We start from the raw sequence: 20,534 nt of genomic DNA, 5'->3' as shown, positions 1-20,534 counted from the left end.
AAGCTGGTCTGAGCCTTTGAAAAAACCCAAATGGAACCACACAATCATTTTCTTCAGAATTTCAAAGAGAAGGTTCTACATAATAAATCTAACTTAGAACCAGGAGAAAACCTGGGCTCATTCAGAGACGTCAAGTTTCTTTTTGTCTATGCTGCCAGGAAGATTCAAAGCTCAGTTTTCAAATGTTTTTATTTTTTATACCAGGCACCTAGCAATATGCTATCCCTTCTTGTTAATACCATTCATTCACATGGCCTCTATTTTCTACTTTAACTCTCCTGCTTGTGTTGCAATATAAAATGATGAGCTAGTTGCCTCAAGTACCAAAGTGGTAACACAAAACTTTAGGAAAAGGACATTTAAAACTAACAACTGAGGCAGGCAGGATTCTTTTCATTATTGTACCTTTATGTGAAAGTACATAAATATCTCATTAGTACATAAATATAAACACTATAGAATTTCAATAATAAGGCTTCTACTAAGAAATATTGTTCACAAATGTGTGTCCACCATTCCCACTTCAGAGCCCCTCATTTGTGCCACAATAGCAAGGTGGCAGGGCATTGTAATCTGCATATAGGCTATATTCGTCACAGCACGGGAGGGCAGGACAAGACTCTATCGTGCCTTTAGGTGGGATGATCTTGCTCTGGAACTTGGTTGGACAGCATTCCTTTGCCGCTCTTAAGAAAAAACATACCAAAGCATGGGCTTAGAATTTTTCTTCACAGTGCATTTCTTACAATTATCAGTGCTATCTGGGAGGTTCAGGGTTGGAGCTAGTCAGTCACACACGTGACACCACCCTAGCTAACACACTCTGGTCCTGTGCTAAATTCCTCCCTCATCCTTTCCTACAACTGCTGTGCATGTAAAATCAGGTCACAAGAATAAGGAGAGTGACTTGAAGCAGGGACCCACCAGCTGCTTGCTGTAGGCCCTCAAGATGCAGGAATGATGGGGAAGGTGCCACACTTGGCTGTGACCTGGTCTCTGTATCCACCATCTAACTCCCTAGAATGGGGACACCAGTGCTGCTAACTGCTCTCCACACTTAAGGTCCTCTCCCCAAAACTTAAATACCTCCTCTTCGACCTGCACCCCTTGTCAGGGGTTCTCTAGCAGACCTGTCCTACAGGTCCACCCCGCTGTTCCCAAGGCCTCCAGCAATGGAATGGGGGGACATCCTGGGAGCTCCCAACTTGGCAAAAGGAGGTCAGTGCGGCCTATCCTCTTGACTGAGTGGGAGGCAAATCTTGCTCCCACAGTGTCCCCCACATTCAGTCTGCAGCACCCAGGACAGAGGGAGGCTCAGCCGAAGGGCTACTAAATACCTGAAGGGAAACTCTGTGAGGTCCAACGACAGCAAAGCTGTGCCGGGACACACAGCCTCTAGGCTGAGAACATTCTACTTAGGAGTCACAGCCCCAAGCCGGGAGGAAATAACCCCAAGATCCTGTGCCTTTGCCTTCTCCAACCTGTCTGTGGCTCTTGACCTCACCCAGGGAGTGGCTACTGCAGCAAAGAATGAGCAGTCAAGCTGAAAACTCAGGTATCCCATCTCAAGGGCACTCACTCTGCCCATATGACTCACTTCAGTATGCTGGAGACCTTGAAGAGAAGACTGAGGACCACGCAGATCAGCACGATGGCCGCAAATAGTAAGCCGGCCCCAATGCCGATGATAATCTTTGTCTTGAGATCAAACATCTTTCACACCTGGGCAGAGAAGTGTAGGCAAGCAGTGAGGGTGGCTTCCCTCCCATATGCCATCAGCAACCTCCACACCTTCACCCAGGGGAGGAGGAACGGACCCAAACACAGATCCTCTGTGTGGTAAACCTTGAGGGATCTTCCCAGAGAGGCTGAGGCTGGCCAGGGGTCGGTAAGAGGGTTCACTTCTGTATGAAGAGGAGCCGAGATGCAAAACCCAGACAGAAGGAGTAGAAGGACAGCCAGCCAGGGGACAGACTCTTTGCCTCTCACAGGTTATGGTGGCCCTTAATTAACAATCAGGCCTGCAGTGGAGCTAATGGCTTTGTGCCTGGGCCTCTGAACTGTGTCCACACTTACTCAGAATGACCTCCTGCTATACGTAAGCTTTAAAGATGTTTTATGGGACTGACGGAATTACTTCAAAGAATTATTGTCTGACAATATTGATAATATGCAAAGCTATTTTTTAAGTGGTAAATGTTTTAGGGAATAAAAGTTTTAAATCACCCACTGCCAACTGGGTCCTGCCATCTCAGAGTTAAGGAGATTCTGGAAGCTTCTGGCCAACCCCTGCCCAAGGCTGAGATGGGGAGTGGCCTGCATAGACCCAGAATCAGCTTCTTCTGGGACCTCTTGTTACTCATCTAGTAGACCATGGGTGTTCTTCCTAAATACTCCCCCAACCCCACCAGGAAATCTGATTTGTCTGGGATAAGAGTTTGCTTCATCTCATTCCAAAATTGGGGAGTAAGAAGAGTACATAATCTGACTGGCAAGCAGATTAATTAAACCACAGATAGACAGTTAAACCATCCAGAGGTGGATTAAGGATGCTGTTGCAGGGGTGGGGGGACAACTTTGAAGAAGTTATTTTATCAGAAGTTATTTTCTCATACCTGTCATTTGAGAAAGAGGAATCTAATCATTCTGGCAAGAGGAAATAAGGTCTATGGTTGAGAGTGGATGTCTGGAAGCAGTGTGGTCCAGTGGTAGCAGAATGTGCCAACTCCAACATTCATGCCCCAAGCAGTGTGACATCAACCCATAGGATCCCAGCTCCCTACCTCAGAGTTCTGAATTCTGTTCCACATGTAGGTATGTATTAGCTCCTATAAAATATAAATGCTATTTTGAATCAATTCTAACATTTTCAGTATTTTGACTACTAATCAAAAGCAGATTTAATATTTCAATTGAAGCCTGATAGACTGTATGTTTCGATTACTCAATGAAATAACATGGAGCCATTTACCAGGATTCAAGCACGTAATTGTTGAAATTGTTAGATTTTCACTTTTTACAGTTAAGATGTTACAAAATGAAAGGTAAAGAGGATACTGGTTCTGATCAGGTTGGCATGATGGGTTCGTCACACTACAGCTGGAACAGTAATATGAACTGAGAGACCTGGGCCGACAAGTGGCATAGGTGTGTTTTCACTTCTGACAAGTGCAATTATAATTCCCAGGAATAACATACATCTAAGGAACGAGAACTCTGCTCCTACATGAACAAACATTAGATAAGTTCTCATATTAAAGAACTAAGTTCACCAAAATATTGAGGGTAAAGCATCTTTTTATGAAAATAGACATCTTAAACAAACATTAAATAAAAAGAAAATTCTTCTATTTATTCCAAACAAGTAGCTTCCAGAGTGAATGCATTTATTTTTACATTCAAACACATCACCCTTCAACATATATACACTTATATCTGTTTTTGTTTTGTTTTGTGGCACTGGGGATTTACCCAGGGGTGCTTTACAACTGAGCCACACCCCCAGCCCTTTAAATAATTTATTTATTTTTTTGAGGCTAGGTCTTTGCTAAGTTGCTTAGGGCCTCACTAAGTTGCTGAGGCTGGCTTTAAACTTGCAATCCTCCTGCCTCAGCTTTCAGAGTCTCTGGGATTACAGGTGAGCACCACTATGCCCAGCTAATTTCTGAAGAATCAAGTCTACCAGACAGAACTGGACTCATGTGCTCTAATACTTCAATGCAGACCCTCAGCAGTTCATACTCAACATAAGCTAGGAAGGCCTGGGAAAAAGAACCTGTATCAGCTGGAAAAGGAGGCTTCATTATGTGTTCTGGGTTACTGAGGTAAGACAAGACAACTTCTTCCATTTTACATCAAACACTGCATCCAAGTAACAATCCTAACAAAGAATGGGCCAGTTTTCATTTTTCACTTTCCTACCTGCTGTTACAATGTGATAGAGCATAAAATCAATGGCCACAATGAGAACTGATCTTTCATTTACCATACATGACATCCATCTTTGAAATGTGAAGTAAACAACATAAAATATAAGTTGGTGATCTGAAATTAAATGTTTCATGTCAAAACACCTGGTTTTCCAAGAACAATCAATTAGGGGAAAAAAGTCAAGTAAGCATTTTTTCATACCCTTCAACTATTAAATAAGGTCTTTGTACAAATTAAAATAGTACTTCAAACACATACAATACAAACCAATGAACTGCATTAGAAATCCATAAGCATTTAAACATTTAAAACACAATGCATAAAAATCTGTAAGTGAAAAAAACACTGCAAATAAGAATAACTTAGAACAATGGGGTCACCTCTTGGTGTACAGTACTGGATTTACAATAACAAGGGCAGTAAAAATGGACACTGAGGTCACTTTATGTAAGCCGATGATCCTTCGGAGGACATCAGATACTTGCTTTTCATAAACGTTTTAGGTTTGGGCTTTGTAATAAATAGGTAATAAATATCTGCAGGCCATCGTACGCTGAGAGCTTATCTTTCTCCATTGGAAAGTCTTTCTCCAGAGTCATAATGTCTCAAAGGCAGCCCATTGGGCGGGGAGTTGGGATTCTGCAGGAAGTCCATTAACAAGGTAATCTTATCATCTATGTGCTCCTGGAGTTGGAGTATTCGCCGATCAATGTAGTCCACAAGTTTCTTTTCCATCAGTTCCATATTTTTAGAAAGAATCTTTTCCAAGTAGGAGCAAATAGGCTGTTCTTCCACTCTAAAAATAAGTTTAAAAAGTCTATCAATTTTCCCCACTATTACAACAAAAACAAGCAAGCTATGCAACCAGTGGCCAAGGAACATGGCTGAAACTTGTCTCCACAACTGCACTGCTCCTGTGACTCATTTCCAGGTTGCAAAACACATGCAACAGGTGACCACAGCCCTTAATGCCCAACACACTCCTTACTTCTTATTAAGTATTCAGTTGAAGTGGGAACATAAAAATGAAGACACATCTTCAAAAACAAACCTTGGGGAATGCCCTTTTTAAGTTCCAAATAAAAACTGATTTTGCCCAATTTAAAAAAAAAAAAATGTATCTTTTCCAAGTATTCTTTCAAAGCAACCCTCTAATTCATATAGCTTTTTCCTCTTAAATACAAACAACCTTACTAAAACACTAGAAGGTTCTTTGCTAACCTGATCTGAAAATGTTTATGAATTTAACTAGGATGGACAAACAAAAATTAATAGGATCAAAAGTACACCGATTTCTAAAAATCCACAACGCTTAGGGTTTCCATAATTCTTTCAGGAGCTCAATGAGGAAAAAGTACTTTTCCAGAGCCTATACAAATCAAGGCTGTGAATTCTCTTTAGAATTTCCTCAGGTAGTAGATTTACTGTATAAATATGTATGTTTTCAGAGGTTAAATATTCTCGGTATTCCTACTGTTCTCATACTAGCTATGTTTAATTACACATGCTATAGAGGAACATGTATGAGAATGTGCCCAAAAGCTAATATAGATTTGCATAAATTTAAAACAATATTCTTCTTGTTACATGTTTTGAAAGTTTGACTATTTCTTATTTACGTTGACATGAAAAGGTTTAATTATTATTTTTAAACAAATATTTTATATAGCTGTAAAACTAAAAGATTTTAGGAGTCCTCAAGATTGTAAACGCCAATAAGTTTGATCTTGGCATAATGCCCTGCGGAGCCATTTAAATTGTTGTTCATGATATGGATGCACCCCAGTCTGTTTAACCATTCGCCTACCATGAGACATTTTGATTGTTTTTTGTTTGGCACTACTACAAATAAAGTTCTCATGAACAACTGCGTAGAGCTTTTTAATGTTGCCACATCTTTTCATTTCTTTGGGATAAATGCCCAGGATTAGGACTAATGGGATGTATGGTATAACTGTGTGTTTAGTTGTTAAGAAACTGCCCAGATATGTTTTTAGGGTGGTTGTACCATTTTAATTCCCCCCAGCAAGGAATGAGATCCAGTTTCTCTATATGCTTGTCAACATTTGGTATTCTTATTGTTTATAATTTTAAATTTTAGTCATTCAAATAGATATATAGAGATATCTTGTGGGGGTTTTTTAATATTTATTTTTTAGTTATAGGTGGACACAATATCTTTATTTTATTTTTATGTGATGCTAAGGATCGAACCCAGTCCTTCACGCATGGTAGGCGAGCGCTCTACCTCTGAGCCACAACCTCAGCCCTACCTTGTGGTTTTAATAAGCATTTCTCTAATAACAGTGAAGTCACTGTTGATCATCTTTTCCTGGGCTTATTTGCTATTTATATATCCATCCTCCTGATGATTCTTCACATCTATTATCCATGTTCTAATTAGATGGTATTTTAAAAAACAAATCTTGCAAATCCTTCATACATTTTAGATACAAGGCATTTGTTGGATTCGTGATTTACAAATATTTTCTCCCAGTCTGTATTAATCCTCTTACTGGGGCCTTTCATATGTAAAATTTGTAAATATTAAATGGGCTCTACATACATATTTTATGGATCATGCTTTTGGTGACCTCGAAGAATTCTCTTCCTAGGTCCCTAAAAATTTCTCCCATAGATTAAAAAGATTTTACAGTTTTATACTCAACATTTTAGCTTATGCTCCATTGTGTGTTAATTTTTCATATATCTGCATTCATCGTTCATTTTTTAGCCTGTGACTCTCCATTTGTTCCAGCATCACATGCTAGACGATCATCCTTCCTCCACTGAATGACTTTTGCACGTTGGTAGAAGGCCGACAGGTATACTTCTGTAGAGCGATTTCTGTGCTTTCTGTTCTATTCTGTTCATCTATGTGTCTAGCTGTCTTGCCAAAACAGACTCTTGAAATCCAGTAGTGATTTCTCTCTATTCTAATTCCAGTACTGTTGTCTTTCCACTTAGAATTTTCCACTTCCAAATTTTGGAATCATCTTATTCATATTTACAAAAAATACATTTTGAACTTCTGATAGAAATTGTGCTAAACATATATATATATATATATAAATTAATGGAAAACTGACATTTTTACTGTTGAGTCTTCAACAGTACCATGAATACGGTATATTGCTCCATTTCTTTGGGTCTTCTTTCATTTCTTTCATCAGTATTTAACAATTTTCAGGTCATAAGGTCCTCTATGTCTCTTGTCAGATTTATATGTACAATTATGTTTTACATTCATTTATATGTACTTATTTCTTTGGGGATAATTTAGTCTGGGTAGCAGAGTAATGCTGGCTTCATGAAATGAGTTGGGAAGTCTTCCCTCCTCTTCTATTTTTTGGAAATGTGTAAAAGTGGTTTTCTTTAAATGTTTGGCAGAATTCTTGAGTGAAAGCATTTGGGACAGGACATTTCTTTTTCACGATCTCTTCAATTTTGAATATAGTATTTAGTGGCCATAGAAGTGTTCCATTATTTATTTCATGTTGGTTGAGTTTGATAATTTGTGTTTTTTAAGGAATTAATCCATTTCCTCCTAGTTGTCAATCAAATTGTTACAATATTCCCTTATCTTTATTATGGCTCGAGGCCCTGTAATGGTATTTCCCATTACATTCTTCAGATTGGTGATTTGTGTCATCTCTTATTTGCCAGTCTTGCTAGAAATTTGTCAATTTTACTGAAATTTTCAAAGAACCAGCTTTTTAATTGATTTTTTTTTCAATTAAATAGATTTCTGTTCTTTATTGTTTCATTCTTCTGCTTGCTTTGGGTTCCTTTTGCTTGGCTTTTAAATGAAAAATTCAATTTCTTTAGTGCTTATAAGACTATTCAGATTATCTATTTCATTTTTATTGAGTAGCTGTAGTTTTATAGTATTGATTTGAAAACTCTGCTCTTTTCTAATGCAAGCATACAGTGGTAAACAAGTTCTTAGCAAAACCTCTTTAGCTGAATCACACAAATTTTGATCTATTGCTATTTTCATATATTCGTAAAAAAAATTTTCTGTTGAGACTTCTTGAATCATAGATTTACAAGTGTTGTTTAGTTTACAGGTGTTTTGTCAATCTAAATGTCTTGTCTTTCTGTTATAGATATGATTTCTTGTCTTTTGTAGCCAGAGAAAGCACTTTCTATGATCCAATCCCCTTAAACTTCATTAGGTGTGCTTTACGACTTATCATATAATTTATCTTTGTGAATCTTCAAAAAAAAAAAAAAAATGTACTCTGCTACTGTTGGCAGAGAGTTCTATAAATGCCAACTGATCCTGCTGGTGGTTAGTGGTATTTAGTTCCAAACTAATATAACTATCTCATTTTTAGATGAAAATTCTAAGAGAGATTAAGTATAGAAAATAAACGAAAACTATGACCAAAGTCCTGAATTCCAATCTAGAATACTATTTTGACACACTATATTTGTGAAAAGGATTAAGAACATACGAAGTCCTCAGCCACTTCTAATTGAAGCATGTTGTCAAGGTAAGGGATTAAGAGACTAGAGCATAAAAACTTGTATCCTACAGATAATCACCATCCTAAAATAGTTTTTGATAATTCCAAAGTTAACCTAGACCAAATATAATCTACAAAGCAATGACATGCTTAGTATACCCAGCTAGAAAAACAATGTAAAGATCATTATTACCACAGCACCTTTCCACTCATGCAAATAGCCTTCTACTCCAACCCACAACTGTTGCTGGTAACCCTTCCACCAAATGCCCGAGAGGTGTGCAGCACCTTCAGTTATAGGCACTTCTGTCACAGCCATGCATTTCTCTCTGGAGAACAGTTATTGCCCACAAGCGTGTTCATGGTAAAATGCAAAAACTGCTCAAATTTTCTCTGGAAAGATTGTTCATTGAGACAGATCTGTTTCCCCTTCATCTGATTCTCTCACCTACCGGCTATAAACCTCATTTGTAACCACATTTGTCTTGAGATAAAATACTCACGCAACACCAACAATGCCTTCACGGGGCTTGGAGACGTTTTCCTGCCACTTGGCGTTGTGTCCCACGCGAAGATGGTTAACTTGACTGCACAGATTTTGGAGAAAGGGCAGCAACTCAGAGCTGGGCAGTGAGCCGTCACTCGCCTTCTTTGGTAAGAAAGAAGATACTGCATTTTTAAGATCATTCTCAAGAAGGGAATGGTTTTGTGGCACAGTTTTACACCTGTCGCGGCTGGTGGTATTTCCTTCCCCAGGTGGCCTGGTGCTTTTGTCGATGAAAGCCTGTAAGGTTTCAGTCCTGTTTGCAGATGTCAATTCAGTTCTAAAAGGGAAAGGTGTGGAGGATGACTTGTCCAAGGCTCCTGAAGTGGACGATGGCTGGAGTGCAATCATATGCTTATACCCGGTAGTTCCCAAAACTGACTGAAGCTGCTCTCCAATGGGAATACAATTCTAAAAAAGGTAAATAAGAAAATGTTAAGATTAAGGAGGACAGTTCACTGTGGGAGTCATTACTGGGCACTGTGCATTCCTTCCTTTGATCCTCAGGAAGTAGGCTATTACTATTCAATATTAAGTGACCCAGTCAGAAGGTCCCTGGCCAAGGTAACCAGTTGGTAAGTGGCAGAACCAGGACATAAATCCAAGCAACCTAACTCCACAGGCAAGACTTAACATTATTTTCTAAAGAAAATAAATACTAAAATTGCATAGTAAATTTGCAGTGACATATTTTAGTATTTTACCTACAAAGTCCTCCTTAATTCATGACAATAAAAATGTGATACTTTCAACTGAGTTACAATGATTGATCATTTTCTTAGAACTCAATTATGTCATTCCCCAACTTTCAACATATGGTTGAAAAGCTATTCGTTTTCACCTGGCCATATCTTTTGCCATGAGTTTTTAATGGAGGCTATACACTATTTAAAGCTAGATATTCTATGTATATCCTTGTGATATTTTCTTTTTTTTTTAATTAATTAATTAACTTACTATTCTAATTAGGTATATATGACAGCAGAATGCACTTTGATTCATCGTATACAATTGCAGCACAACTTTTCATTTCTCTGGTTGTACATACACGATATGGCCTTACACATATGTGCAGCACCATATGTACATGCGCTTAGAGTAATGATGTCCACCTCATTCCACAATCTTTCCTACCCTCCAGGCCCCTTCCTTTCTCCTCCCTCCCCTAGGCCCAATCCAAAGTTCCTCCATTTCTCATATGCCCTCTCCCACCCCCCATTATGGATCAGCATCCACTTATCAGAGAAAACATTTGGCCTTTGGTTTTTTGGGATTGGGTTATTTCACTTAGCACTGTGACATTTTCAATAACTAAAATGAGCTACCACTTGTCTGTGTTTAAGAATTTCCACCTTAATAAGAATTAAAGACCTAGGGATGTGGCTCAGTGGTAGAACACTTGCCTGAAGTGTGTGAGGTCCTGGGTTCAATCCCTACACCAAAATAAAAAAACCAAAACTCCATATTGGTACCATGACTAAATTGCTTATGTGTTTTTCTTTCCTTTGTTTCTTGAGATTTTATGTTGAAGTATACTATCTTCTTCTTCAGGTTTTCAATTTTTCCACTAAAGAAAAACCAAATGACCTCTAACTGAATTGTTTGTGTGAAGGCATATGGAGCTCTTAAATTCAAAACGTAGAAGCCTACTACAGGTTTTTATCAGGGTTTATCATCCCACACTTACTGCTATTCAGTTTTTGAAAGATGGGCTGAAAAGTGATTATCAAGATTAGCTAAAGAAGTTCCGTTCATACATTCATCTAGATATTCTATTCTGAGATCAAGCTAGATCTACATTCATTTATTCAAAAAATGTTTACCAGAAATTTATGTGTTAGGCTCCACTTGAGGTATGAGAAATATGGCAGTGAATCAAACAAATTAAAATCTCTGACCTCTTAGAGTCTTAAGATAGAAGGGAGAGACTGCCTGAAAAGGACGGAGGGAAAGACAGGAGGGATGAGGAGAGAGGAGGAGGAAATACATCATGGGATGTAGGTGGTGATAGATACTTCAGGGAAAAAATCAGGCAGGAAAGGGGATAATGAGGGCCAGGGAAGTGGAGGCAGAGGCACCTGTGATAGCAAGTACCCATCCAACATATCTTACAGAAATGCACTTTGGAAAAGGCTCTATATAGAGAAATGCTAGCCTATTGTCATTTTTTCTTGTTCTATTCCAAGTTTTGAATAAGTCTTAAAATATTCCTGGAATAAGATGGGTTATATTTCTAATATTTTAACATTAGACAACATTCTTTTAGCTCAAAGGAGCTTTACTCAGTCATCAGAGAAGATTTATTTCTGTATGAGACCACTCATATGATCTAGCCTGTAAAAATCCTTAAAAACAGGCTATACACCAATTGATCAGTTTTGCATCCTAGAAAGTGCTCAAACCAGCCCATAATTCATCAAAGTTGCTACCTGCTGAATGATGGGTGAATGAATTAATGAAAAATGGTGAAGCTGTCCAGTCAAAACTTTTTATATGAGGGTAAGTCTACAAAATATGCCTTTTGCAAACTATGAACAGATGACAGTTAAATCAATAATAAAAATTAAAAATTTAGCTGGGTGCAGTGGTGCACACCTGTAATTCCAGCTATTTTGGAGGCTGAGACAGAAAGATTGCAAGTTCAAGTACAGCCTAAACAACTAAGCAAAACCCCATCTAAAATAGAATAAGAAGGGCCAGGGAGGTAGTCCAGCACTAGAGTGCTTGCCTAGTATGCCCAAGTCCCTGGGTTCAATCCCTAGTATCACAGAAAAAAGCTTTAAAAAAAAAAAAAAAAAAAATACTGCATTTCCTCATTAAAGGCCATCATTTTGAAATGATTTTTTACTGCTATGTGGAAAGAAAAACATTTCTACTTACCTGCTGTTGAAACCTAACCATGTTCATTAGCTGCTGAGCTCCAGGTGATAACTTTGACCCCATGGACTCCATTATGGTTTGGACCTTGTCAAGGTCTATCCTTGATCCTAGAGCAGGAGAGCTTGGTGAAGAATTTCCTGAAACTGGTTTCATGTGTACCACAACCTTACTGATGAACACACACTGTTTTTCACCAAAGGACAGCAACTATTATGAAACAAAAAAGTCCAGGAAATACAGGTATTAAAACCAATCATTTAAAGTCACTTCCTAGTATTACCAAATCAAGAGTGAAATATTCAAGAATCTAACAGTCTTAATCTCAAGCATGTTTTTAAGTTATCTTTAGAATAGTCATAGATAGAAAAATTTCTATTTTAACATAAGGCTCAGATTAACTAATTAAATCAAGAAATCCTTCTCAAACTAATATACAGAAAATAAGTCTGAGTAGATTAAATATAGTTTTACTTAATTTAAGGCATTAAAAATAAACAGTCTGAGATCTTAACATGCCACAGTTTGGTATAATATTATTTAATACAAAATATAACTGTCTAGAGGCCCAAGCAGTATTTACTGAAATTATAGACACAATTCAGTCTTTCAGGATTTAGAACTGTAAGGAAATGTTAAAAATCAGAGCTTACAGTCTAAATCCTCTGGTTCTATCCCTGTAACTTTTTTTCTTTTTTTGCAGTGTTGGGCATGGAGCCCAGGGCTTCAAGCATGTGGAGCAAGGGCTCTACCACTGAGCTGTACTCCATGTGTGGTCCATAAAACAGAGTAGTAAAATGAAAGGGAAGAGATTTGGATCAGACACATCTGGGTTTAAATTATGACTCTGCTGCTCAACAGCCTGGGTGACCCTGGGCAAATGCTCACACAGGGTAAAACTAAAATCAAGTCAGTAAAATGAGAGATGGCTTATGTGTCAAAATATCCAGTATCTATCCCTGAGGAAGTGCTCAAAAGTCTGTATCAGGAACACTTTATTTTTATCTTAACCTTCCATATGCTGTTGTCCCAGAACACACTTTCATACATAACCCAGGGGTTCCATGAATGAACCAACCCTTCGTTTCCATACACAGTTACAAAAAATGTTCACCAGAGCGACACACACAGACCCACGTGTCAATAGGTAAATGTACACCTATGCTCTAAAAACTCTTTTAAGTGTGTAACCAAATATGTGACAGTCTTCAACAATCAGGGAAACACCCATTACATTTATCTTACATCCCCACCTATTCTCCCCCTTCTGCTTTGTTATACCCAAACACTTTCTCAACATCAAATATAGGATCTGTTTCACTCATTGAGCATGCTTATTACCAGTCTTGCCCCAGTAAAATATAAGCAACATGAGGACAGGTATTTCAATTTATTTTACTACTGGTAATTCCTAAATGCCTCATATAGTATCTGGCATCAAATATTCACAGAATGAATGAATCACTTTAATCAGTTCTGTGATTGAAGAACATTTATTTTGTTCTTCAATGAAAGAAAATCACTAATTTTACCTTATTCTAAAACTAAGTCTCACAATTTCCCATAAGTGATGATAATAAGTATAGATTTTTCAGAGTCAAAAAGAACCCAAGAATTTTCTTTCTTCAGTTCTCTAATTTTACTCCTGAAGTATGTCCAAACAAGCCAAGAAGCTTGCTCAGACTAGTGTGACAGCAACAAAGCTGAGTTAATATTCTGGCTCTGTATTTCTCATGATTCCTAGACTTTGACATCACCACTAATGCAAACCTTAACAATCTTCATGCTGCAGCCAACAGTCCAAAACCCTTTAACTTCTTGGTTCTCTTGTCTGAAACTCCTTTCACTACCTTCTTCTTTAATTCATAGGACCAAAGTTTTGTTTGTCATTTTTTTGGCAACACAGTTTTACAGAAAGATTAAAAAATGTTCTAGATAAATTTCCCAAAACCTCAAAATATAGCACTTATTAACAAAATATATTTCCATAACTGGTGACAGACTAAAAGAATTAAATCTTCAAGAGGGTTGATGATTTTTTAGGAAAGTAATTACCTTTTATATGTTTACCATGTCTTAGTAAAACTAGGGACAATATAGGATTAACTGTATTCAAGGAAAGAAAATTAATTATATATAGAACAAAAACAAACTTGATAAAGATTTAAATTAGTTAAAATTTGATGATGGCTTACCTTTATTTTACAAGCATATGTGGAAGTTTCCAATTTTAGATGTTTTTTGTAGAAAATAATATTTTCCTGTTCACTAAAAACAAAAAATAATTTTTTAGTTATGATTAAAAATAAATGTTTCTAGGACAATACTCCATCCTGGGACTGTTTTCGTGGTGAGGCACAAGGAGCTGGGGCTCCGGAATGCATTGCACTGCCTTAAGGACCACAGGGGCCTCTCAGCCTAGCCAAGAGAACTGAAGGAGATAATACAGTCATGGAGGACAGACCATATTGTAAAGTTCAGTGAACACACCTATTATTTTCAACTTGCACTGGACATAGGAAAGCTCTAAATTTCGGTTACATTAAAAAAGATGCAGCAGAATCTTTGTAAGGGGGGAAACGGGGGGAGGGGGGCGCCCAAATGATCACGTTTATAACCGGTTAACAACTAGGCGGCTGTGGCAGTCTTAGATTCCCACACCCTTAGTAAGGGGCTTCCTAGAGGATGAGCTCAGTGTTCCAGACTGACTGAGTCATTAATTTGGGGGAAACTCTGGAAGCCAACCCTGTGAGCGAAGAGGAGAGACAAGGAGCACTTGTCAGGGCTTCTCCTAACAAAACTCTTCCACTAACCAGCTGTGACCCACATTCACTTCCACTAACCAGCCCCAAGTTTCCAGGTATGAAAACAACTAGGCTGATCTGCGCTGCCTTTAAGAGGCGGCAAGGCGACCCCGTCTCTGCCACCGGTGCACTTTTAGGTTCCCTCCCCGGGTGACTGGCACGACGTCAGGCAATCTGAACCGTCCCACGCCCGGGAAAGGGGCCGAGGGGCCGCGGCGCGGAGTCACCGACCTGCCCTCCGGGACGGTGCGGGCGCCCTGGCCCCGGCCGGTGCCACAGTACTCCTCTCCCACGTACACCTCCATGTTCCTCGCCGAGCTCAGGACGCCCACCGCGAGGATCTCTTCCCCGGCCCCGGGGTCGCACCGCAGGTCGAGGAAGCAGGGCGTCCTGCCCCGGGGGCCCGGCACGGCGCTCAGGCTCACCAGAGGCTGGCTGAGGAGGTCGGGGCACACGTGACGCCCGGTTTCCGCGGTCGCGCTCGCACCCGCCCGCGCCCCTCCCCGGACCCCCGCGGCCTCGGGACGCGCCGCTCAGGGACGCGGCTGGGCCGCAGCCCTGCAGCCCGCGCCCCTCCCCGACCCCGACCTGCTGCTGGCCGCAGCCAGTCCAGCACTCGCCGGCTCTGCGCAGCCAGACGCACGCGCGCCCTTCCCCGCCCGCACACGCGGGGCTCTAGGCGACTTCTGCGCCGTTCGGGCGGCCAGGAGCTGCCCCTCGTTTCCAAGCGGGCGAGGCGGATGCGCCTGCGAGCGCTCCCAGGTCTCCCGCCCCGCGTCCCCCGCTCGTCTCCCCCGGAGCGTGGCTGTCGCCGAGCGCCACGACCCGGCTCCCCCGAGGCACGGCGCACCCCGAAGCAGGCGGCACCAGCAGCTCCTCCCAGTCGAAGTCCTGGGCGCCGACGCCAGCCCGGGTGAGGAGGAGGCTCCGGGACAGGACCCCGTTCGCGGTATCCCAGGAAGAGGCCAGCGTCGGGCGGCCGGTCATTCCCGAGTCCTCGGCCCCGGTCTCCATTTCGCCGCCTCCGGCCGCAACCAGCCCCGGAACCTCTCTTGCAGGGCTCGAGTTTCGGTCGGTGCAGAGTGGAGTGCGGACGCGCAGCGACTTCCGGCTGTCTCTCTTCAAACCCGGAGCCGCCGCTTCTCTTGCCAGTGTCTAGAGACCTGGGAAGCCGAGGCACGCATGCGCTCCGCCGTGCGACTTCCGGAAGCGGGTTCAGGCGAAGAGGTGGAGGGCGGGGTACGGGGTTGGTTTTCCGACGTTGGCGGGGAGAAGTGTCTGCGGTGTAGAGGAGTTTTGCAGGTTGCGGGTGTGTACTCCTCCCCCCCCGCGACCTGCGGGCGCCGCTGAGGGCCTAGTAGCCTCTGGAGTGGACGCCGGGGCCTTTCCCCTGCGGCCTGAGCTGTGTGCGTGGCACCCGGGGCGAGTAGGGGCGGTGACGAAATCTGGTGTTAGTTTTCCCCGCGCCCCGGCGCGTGCTTGCGGCGGAGAGGGTCGCGGAGGTGCGAGGTGGGGGCTTCCAGGCGGCCCCGCGAGGTTGTGTCGGCGGCTGTTGGTTTCTTAGGCGCCTGGACCCGCCCAGTTAGCGGACCGGCTCCACTGTGCCAGGGGGACCTGCGTAGCCTAACCCGCACGCCCTCCACCTCTTTTGAAGAATTGTATTAACTGGAACTGAAACCTTGGGTGGGAATAAGTGAGAGCCTATGTAACTTGCGACCTTCTAGATGTCCTGCAAAATAGAAAGGTAGGGAAAGAAGAGAAAGGCTGTACACCTCCAGTTTTCGCCCCAAAGAGGCTGTAGGTGATTCAAGCATCTTTTGAGAGAACAAAATAGTTTATAGAAAAGTGCAATGTCAGAGTTTCAAAGTTGTGTTTAAGGCATATTATGTGTTCATTCATTGCAATTTACCTTTTTTTTCTTTTTGAATACGTGTCCTCAATTTAAAACTCAGCAGTGTGTAAGTGAATTCACCAAGATTGAAAGAAACCCAACCAGATGTCTTATGGATACAGAACTCAAAAGGAATAAAGTCTTTAATTGAAAAGCTCCTGGTTTGCAAATATTCCTTAATACTCTAGACTCTTAAGAATTTAGGTTCTTACCACTATTTCAGTTCTATATTTTCTGTTTCTTTGGTCATAAGTTAACTGACTTGTGGACAATTCAAAGGAAAATAGGCTCTTCAGAAACACTAATCTGCAATCTCGGGAACAAGATCAATGTTATCTGTACTTCCTTAAGGCTGGTGAATCTGGAACCAAAAGTAAACATATTATGGGGCTGGGGCTGGGCTGTTGCTCAGTTGTAAAGTGCTTGCCTAGCATGTTTGAGGCACTGGGTTGATCCTCGGCACCACATAAAAATAAAGGTATTGTGTCCATCTACAAATAAAAAATATATTTTAAAAAAAGTAAACACATTATGGTCTCCCTTTCATTCTCGTATGATCAATAAATCACCCAGTCTACATTTTAAGAACTCCATCTCTGCTGCTTATGTTTTAAAGCACTAGCTTCATTTGAACCACTCCAGCCCTTTATTTACTGGTCACTAGTCTTTATTCTCATCACCTGCATAACCTTTGGGCTGCCTTCTGCCTTCTGGTGATAGAGAATCACCATCAACTTGACTCCTTAGCATGCAATCAAAGCTCTTTGTTACCTAGAATGCCATTTCTTCTCAATAGTTGTGAAAATTCTGTTTATCATTCAAACCATGCCCACATCCACTCTGCTACATAATTGAACTAATTCCTCTGTGCTACATTGCACCTATTTTACACTAAAATTCTCTTCTTTGACATTTTTGCCTATTAATCCTCATACTTGCTGAGATTAAGAATTACTTTGTGCCTGGTTGTTGACTACAGGTTCTTTGTGTGGAATTGATTGGTGTTAACGGGCAGCTTTATCACAAACTAAAAGCAGAAAAAGGCAGAACTAGTAAATCCAACTTTATGCTTTTTTTCCCCAAAGCCTGCAAGGTAATGATTTAGAGCTGATCTCAATATGATCCATTGCCCTTATCAAGAATTGCAAAGGTGTTTTTGTTTTTTGCTTTATTTTTCACTTTGAAATGATTTTTTTAAATGTTGGAAATTTCCTACGAATATCACTAGGATAAACCATGCAGTTTTTTTGGTTTACCTATTTTCAACAACTAATTACAGCTTTAAGAGCATGTTTCACATCTATTTTCAGAATATGGGGCAGCATATATTTGAAAGGTACATTTTAGAAGTGACTTAAGATGTTTCCTTGAACCCAGTTAGAAGTGCAGCAATTTACACCATCTTCATTTTATTTATTTTTTTAAAGAGAGAATTTTTTAATATTTATTTTTTAGTTTTTGGCGGACACAACATCTTTGTTTGTATGTGGTGCTGAGGATCGAACCCAGGCCGCACGCATGCCAGGCGAGCGGGCTACCGCTTGAGCCACATCCCCAGCCCTACACCATCTTCATTTTAAATAGCATTTTATTGCAGATGCCCTTTTACCCAGCAAAGTGGTGATAGGGACATGATTTCCCTCCTTGCTAGGACCACTTGCTTTGTACTTCCTCTCTTCCCTCCTCTCTCTTGTCCTTGCAAGTCACAGTTGCCAGGAATTCCTTCCCAGCAAGTCTTCATACTGGGCCTGCAGTAAGGAAAGTGTGGAAAGATTAGCCTCCCTACCGTTCTTCCTCAATTCCATCACTGGGCACTCTCCACCTCCATCTCATTTACAACCTCTGTCTGGTTACCAACACTGCTGGACTATGTACAGATTTCAATACAGCCGAAGAAAATGTTGAAATACTGTGGAGGCTTTTAGACTATAGTGGAATCTGTCCACATACATGATCATCCCCTGTCTTACATTTTCTTATCCTAAAGCTGTAATGCAGTCTCCAAAGACTCTGGCTCTTGACCAGCTCCTGGAAGATAACCTCTAAGCCAGAGGAATCCTGCCAGCTAGTTTATGTCAGCAATGATTTAGGGTGAGGATCACAGGTGAGTCATGCTGTTATCAATGTGACCTCTGGATAGACTGAAGCCTGAAGAAAGCACATGGATGTTCCATACCTATGAGACCAACCCCAATGACAAACCATTAACACCAAGGTGCCAATGAATTTCCCTGGTCAGCAGTAATGTGTACATGTCACACATCACTGCAGAGACAAGTAAATGCTCCCAGCTTCACTGGGAGAAGACAACTAGAAGCTTGTCCTTGGTCTTTCCTGGATTTTTCACTATGTACCTTTGCTAATTTAATATGTGTCCTTTCTTTGTAATAAATCACAGTTGTGAGTTATTTCTTTTTCTGAGTTTTATGAGTCCTTCCAGCAAATCAATGAGGGTGGTTGAAGGGATCTTCAACACAGCAGTGATGGTCAGTGTAAGTCAAGGAATGGACATTCTTCCATCAGTAAGTTAATTCTCAGTGGGAAAGTGCTAGTTATATTAGGGGATAGTATACGTGACTTAAAAAACATTATATTCTTAGCAACACACAAAAATCGCTATTCTTGCTTCCTTACCTCTGTGATCACTACCCTAGAGCATTGATAAAGAGAATAATTTAAAAGTAAAGTTAGGGGACTCTTTAATACAAGTAGGTAGGAATCACATAGCCATGTCTTATTGCTAACTATGTGTGTCTTATAACACATTCTTAAACACTTTGGCACATCTTTTAAATTCAGAGTTTTTGTTTATATTTTATCTTCCTAATTAAGAAAAAATCAATGTTTTACTTGAGTCTACAGTAATGTACATTAATGTGAATGAAAATGGTAAAAAGTGGATCAGAAAGGTAAGCAGCATGAACTACAATACAGAAAATGCCCCTCCAGCTTCAGAACACCTGGCTGAAGATGAACTTTCATAATGAACCCATTAATGAAATTGCTTTATCCTGCTTTCTTGAGGACTCGGCAGTAACTTAAGAGTCTTAGAGGCCTAGATGAACCAACTCTTGTTTTGGTAAGTTTAAAGTATCAACTAAACTAAATTAACTATAGGGTTTCAACTTTTGATTTACTACTTTTTGTTATGCTTTTGTGGCACTTGTACACTCTGAAAAAGTAACCCATCAAAAATTCTACAATCCATGTGAATTTTGTACATTTCCTTCAGAAATCATCCATTTTAGGCAGAATGTTGATAGAATTTTGAGGTATGTTTATTAACATTCCCTCCAGGGATATGCTGTACTATTGGATTAAAGGTTAAGGGGATGCTGCAGAATCAGCTTGGTTAGCTGTGCTTTTTTATGTAACATGATATAAACAATCAAATGTAAATTTTCTTAATTTGTAATTATATTTTTTTCTCAACATACTGTAGACATTGTACTTATCTCACTTTATCCCTTTGAATTGTGACCTTTTTTAACTGCAGGAACTATCTTTATTTACGTGTGAACTCCCAGCTTTTAATAGTCTCTAATATACAAATATCAAGTGAACACTGAATGAATAACTTAAATAGCATTAAAATACAATTATTAACCTGTGGGAGGGCTACTTTAAACATCTTTATAATTAAACATATAAAACAATGCTAGGAAGTAAGGACACAGTGGGAAAAGTCATTGGAAATTGCTAGGAACTGCTTTCTTCCCAAGGTGTGCTGGATGCTCAGATCCTTTCTCAACATGTACAACTGCTCTTTGTTCAAGATACATGGTAATCTTAGTGTTAGCGACATTGATTATTCTGGGTCTCAGTATCCACTCTCAGCAGATTAGATAACTTATTTGCTTTGAACCTCATAATATTAGGAGCACAGTGGCCTTTGGGAAACCAAAAAACACTAGATATTGTCAAAATATCTGACTCATATCTTAGGATCCCCTTTTTAAAAAAAAATAGGAAGGTAAGACAGGTGACTTGAAGGTGATTCAACCACAAATGACAAT

At 40.3% G+C, this 20,534-nt stretch overlaps 2 protein-coding genes across 2 annotated transcripts; both read right to left on the bottom strand.

Moving 5' to 3' along the window:
* Positions 1–523: 523 nt before the first annotated feature.
* Positions 524–1,716, bottom strand: LOC114082354 (protein FAM24A-like). Its single transcript, XM_027923620.2, has 2 exons — positions 1,598–1,716; positions 524–686 (listed from the first exon to the last, which is right to left on the bottom strand). Exons 1-2 carry the CDS (start codon positions 1,711–1,713, stop codon positions 524–526), a joined length of 279 nt encoding a protein of 92 aa, XP_027779421.1. The 5' UTR covers positions 1,714–1,716.
* A 1,610-nt stretch (positions 1,717–3,326) lies between these two features.
* Positions 3,327–15,773, bottom strand: LOC114079137 (ATPase PAAT). The gene is made up of 6 exons (XM_027920261.3): positions 15,478–15,773; positions 14,859–15,062; positions 14,019–14,091; positions 11,827–12,033; positions 8,906–9,357; positions 3,327–4,726 (listed from the first exon to the last, which is right to left on the bottom strand). The coding sequence occupies exons 1-6, from the start codon at positions 15,639–15,641 to the stop codon at positions 4,492–4,494; spliced, it is 1,335 nt and encodes a 444-aa protein (XP_027776062.1). The 5' UTR covers positions 15,642–15,773; the 3' UTR covers positions 3,327–4,491.
* Between the last annotated feature and the right edge of the window lie 4,761 nt (positions 15,774–20,534).

This window comes from Marmota flaviventris, chromosome 4 (assembly GCF_047511675.1).
Source record: "Marmota flaviventris isolate mMarFla1 chromosome 4, mMarFla1.hap1, whole genome shotgun sequence".
Classification (NCBI taxonomy): Eukaryota; Metazoa; Chordata; class Mammalia; order Rodentia; family Sciuridae; genus Marmota; species Marmota flaviventris.
This window is presented reverse-complemented; position numbering and strand designations above follow the sequence as displayed.

Excerpts from the sequence above, each read along its gene's own strand:
- LOC114079137 (XM_027920261.3), bottom strand. The coding sequence starts at position 15,641 with ATGGAGACCGGGGCCGAGGACTCGGGAATGACCGGCCGCCCGACGCTG. Across the intron at positions 14,092-14,858 it reads CGCACCGTCCCGGAGGGCAG|TGAACAGGAAAATATTATTT; the intron begins GTCGGTGACTCC and ends TTTTGTTTTTAG. Across the intron at positions 4,727-8,905 it reads GAAGGCATTGTTGGTGTTGC|AGTGGAAGAACAGCCTATTT; the intron begins GTGAGTATTTTA and ends ACTTATTTTTAG.
- LOC114082354 (XM_027923620.2), bottom strand. The coding sequence starts at position 1,713 with ATGTTTGATCTCAAGACAAAGATTATCATCGGCATTGGGGCCGGCTTA. Across the intron at positions 687-1,597 it reads AAGGTCTCCAGCATACTGAA|AGCGGCAAAGGAATGCTGTC; the intron begins GTGAGTCATATG and ends TTTTTTCTTAAG.